This window comes from Cynoglossus semilaevis, chromosome 4, assembly GCF_000523025.1.
Source record: "Cynoglossus semilaevis isolate Cse_v1.0 chromosome 4, Cse_v1.0, whole genome shotgun sequence".
Lineage (NCBI taxonomy): Eukaryota > Metazoa > Chordata > Actinopteri > Pleuronectiformes > Cynoglossidae > Cynoglossus > Cynoglossus semilaevis.
The window spans coordinates 16,586,391-16,590,175 of NC_024310.1; the positions used below are offsets into that span (position 1 = coordinate 16,586,391).

At 41.5% G+C, this 3,785-nt stretch overlaps 1 protein-coding gene across 2 annotated transcripts in view; it reads right to left on the bottom strand.

Annotated features, from left to right (window-relative positions):
- The window catches only part of dscaml1 (Down syndrome cell adhesion molecule like 1), an 83,921-nt gene that overhangs the window by 22,446 nt on the left and 57,690 nt on the right, over window positions 1-3,785 (bottom strand). For both annotated transcript variants that reach the window (XM_025055273.1, XM_025055272.1), the window contains exons 11-16: window positions 3,498-3,626; window positions 3,126-3,305; window positions 1,585-1,790; window positions 396-492; window positions 172-300; window positions 1-82 (exon numbers count right to left, since the gene is read on the bottom strand). The exon at window positions 1-82 is cut by the window's left edge and continues 98 nt beyond it. In XM_025055273.1, the coding sequence (XP_024911041.1) occupies window positions 1-82; window positions 172-300; window positions 396-492; window positions 1,585-1,790; window positions 3,126-3,305; window positions 3,498-3,626 (823 nt within the window). The remainder of the gene's footprint in view (window positions 83-171; window positions 301-395; window positions 493-1,584; window positions 1,791-3,125; window positions 3,306-3,497; window positions 3,627-3,785) is intronic.

Consider the following 3,785-nt stretch of genomic DNA (forward strand, 5'->3'; position numbering starts at 1 on the left):
GAGGCAGGATGAAGGTCCACGATGTTGGCTTGGTTATTGGTGGGGGAGATGTTTCGAGTGGCATGTTTCAACTCCCAGGTGTCTGAAAAGGGACAGGATACAAGGGTTGGAGGAGTAGGTTTTTACATCTCAATTAAAAGAACATTAATATATTGTAATCCATTATTTTACCTGTCTTGTTCTTGTACTCGATGTCGTAAGAGGTGATGACGCTGTTTCCGTCAAATCTCTGTGTCCACCGCAGGTTCATGCTACGATCTTTAACCTCTCGCACCTCCAACTCTGGCGGGTCTGGTGGTTCTGTGTGTGTGTTGTTACAAAAAAGATTTAAGACAAGAGAAAGGAAACAGACACTCATGTGAAGGACAGTTGACACATTTGGCAGAAATAGATACCTTGAACGGTGAGCTGGATGAGACCTCGTCCTTCCCCATAAGAGTTGATGGCATGACAGGAGAAGAAGACTGAATCCTCACGCTCTGCTGGCTTTAGCTGTTAGGGAAGAGGAAAAGGCAAATGTTAAGGAGACAAATGGCTCGGTCTTATAGAAGATAAAGTGTGTGAAGTACAGCTACAGTACGATTGTTTTATCAGCCGAGTGTCAACAATTTACTATTGCGCAGTATTTTACGTGTCAGGACTTATTTTTATATTTTCTCTGCTCAAATGCTTGTAAAGTCTCTGACATCTATTTCTCACACACTCACAATCCTGATGAAAAAATAGAAAGAGAGTTTTTTTCGGGGATTTTTTTTTTTTGCCATGGTAAAGAATACTGAAACTGGTTCATGACCTCATTTAGAAAAATCTTGTATTTTTTTTTTTAAATCCTCATGAATAAATCTGTGTAGATGTTTTTATGCCAGACAATAACAGTCTGAATTTACAGCCGTTGAAGGGAAGCTGAGATTTGAAGAAGTACTGGAGCCAAATTTAGAAAAACAAAAAAAAAAAAAAAAAAACTCCTGTGTGGCGGATGAGTCATCAGTAGAAACTAGTCTGCAGGAGTAATTATAATAATGTTTGTGACATATTTGGAAAAACCCAGAAAAGAATTCCAAGACATGATAAAAAAAAACAAAAGTGAAGAAAATTAAGGTTTTTATTTATTTTTTGTAATGACCCTTATGCCTCATTTGAGATGTTTCTTGTGTATGTCTGTAGTCTTTGTGCAAAATATATTTGATGCAACAGAGTTCTAGACTGTACGCCAGTTTAGATTTTTTTAGTTTAACTACTTAATACTTGCAGAGACCGTGTATTTGGACAATTATTCTCTATTAAAAGAAACAATTAAAGTGCTTTGTTGAGTTAAGATTTGATTTTTTTATATTCAAATAGAACAAGATAATCTATGAGTAGCCATGATGCTAACAGACCTTAGCAACCAAGAATTCAGCAAATCTTCAAGTAATAAATGTTGAGCAAAACCACACAGTGTTCTGTCTCACAAAATGACTAAAAAAAATTCCAAAAAAGAACAGAACTGAACGGCGTCAATCGATCACGCTGATGGAGAGTAACGACCTCACCTCTATCTGATTTCAACAAATAGATATTCTCACAAAATCAAGCGTTTCTTACCTTGAGCGTGGACAACACCTCATCAGTCTTCTCGTTGGGACTCGTGGTAATGGAGTATCGGGGATTCCGGTCGGGGTCGATGACCGTGTCGCCCCTCTCCCAGCGGATGATGATGGGCCATTCTCCCCTGGCTGTGCAGTTCAGTTCCTTCATGTGGCCCTTCTTAGCCATTGTGGTGTTTGGGTGACTGGTGATCATCGCAGGGACTGGAAGCAGTGGAGAAATGGAGTGTAAGATGATGAGAATGTTGACAGAGAACAGACTGGAGAGAGGCATATCAGCTGACAGAGGGTGATAAAGGGTGGAAAAGAAAGATTAAGGGGTTTGTAAGTTAGTAACAAAATAAATAAAAGGGCAGAAGGAAAAAGAGAGGAAGGAGGAGTTGTAGTGTTTTAAAAAAAGTGAAGCTGGAAGTAGCCAAGTCTCATTGCAGTGAAGTAATGAAGAGCTATGGTCAATGAGGTAAAGTCAATAAACCTCCTCTCTCATTCTCCAATAGTTAACATCAGGGTCTAGGTGAATGAAGAGGCAAAAACGATACACTCCACCTTTCCTACACGCTCTATACACAAAACAACTCACACACTCCATCGTCTCTGACCCCCCACACACACACACACGCACACACAGAATATCGATCCGAAGACGGTTCTGCTGTTTTGTTTTCATCACTTATTCATCTCGCCCTCCTTCTTTTCGTCCCTCTCCACTGAGCGAAACAGACAGAATTGAGGGAAGCAGGGGAGAGGAACGGTTCAATCAATAACACTAACACCAGTGGGCGAACGAGACAGAGAGACAGAGAGACAGAGAGAGCGAGAGTGCGAGGAACCCTGAGATGGCAGAACACAGATAATCTAGTAGATGTATTCATGTGGCATCACCTGGTTAAACCTGTGTGTCTGTGGGAATTAGAGGCAAACATTCCACAACTATGATGTCAATGTCTTTTCTCTGACACAGCTGTGTGTAAAGTGTGTGTGTGTGTGTACATAGTACTGCTACACTTTTAGGGACAAAACACTATAGCTGTTGGGACACCTTGTCCTTGTCAGGACAGTGAGGCTGAAGATGTAGTTTGAAGTTAGGATTAGATTATAGCTAGGAAAAGGGACTAAGGAACGTATTTGCATTTCCACACAGCATCACACAGTGTTTCACTGACACCCAGGGCAAGATAGAGAAATTGATTGCAGATAATAATTAAGTTCAAAGTGTTTTTGATTGTCTGAGAACTGATCCCTGGAGTCAAAAGATCAATCGCTCAGTGTTCTTTCACATTACACTCACGCTCCATCCACACACACACACACACATACACAAATACTCTGCCTGTTTGTGCTCTTAAACATTCACCGATGCTCCTCCACAGCACACAGTTCTGATCCGGGTCATTGGTTTGACACAGTAAGGGAGCATATGAGCATGGGCATAAATCTGAATTACTGGAGCATCTGAGATGGCCTCACTCGTCTCATCCCCACCATGAAAAAGTCATAGCCTCTGATTCATCGTCCTGTATGAATTATTATTATACTCACTCTTTACGGTGAGAACCATGCTCTTGCTGATGTCAGAGCCGACGCCATTGGAGGCCTGACAGAGGTAAAAGCCACGATCCTCTTCTAGGACATGTCTGATGAGCAAAGAGCCGTTATTCATGATCTGGATACGACCTGTCAGAGGCACGGGGTGGTACTGCTGTGGGTTTCCAATACCCGCTGGAAAAAAAAAAAACAAAGACAACACAACAGAGGTGATTATGATGCAGTAGCTGCCAGGCTTGAGTTTCATGAGGATTTATTTGGACTGGATAGAAGACCAATGACTGTTACATTACATAGAGTGAAGCAGCTACCAGAGACAAATGGTGGCACGCACGTAGATAGAGATTGAAAGATGTGTTTACGTACCTACGGTTCCTTTGGCGTGCTTCCACATGACCTTGGGAGGAGGATATCCATCCACGGAACAGTTCAGGATCCCCGCCTTCCCATAGATCCCATCCTGGTTGTTGGGTTGGACTACAAACCTTGGAGGAACTGGAGGAAAAAAGAGGCACAAAATACAGTTTTACGTTATTCAGCATGAACTATACGGACAGCCTTCGGTGTTCGCTTCAAGTCTTCAAACATTGCTCTATAATGAATGTCAATCAGTTTTATTCCAATAATTATTATGAATACACAGGTTGTTAAACT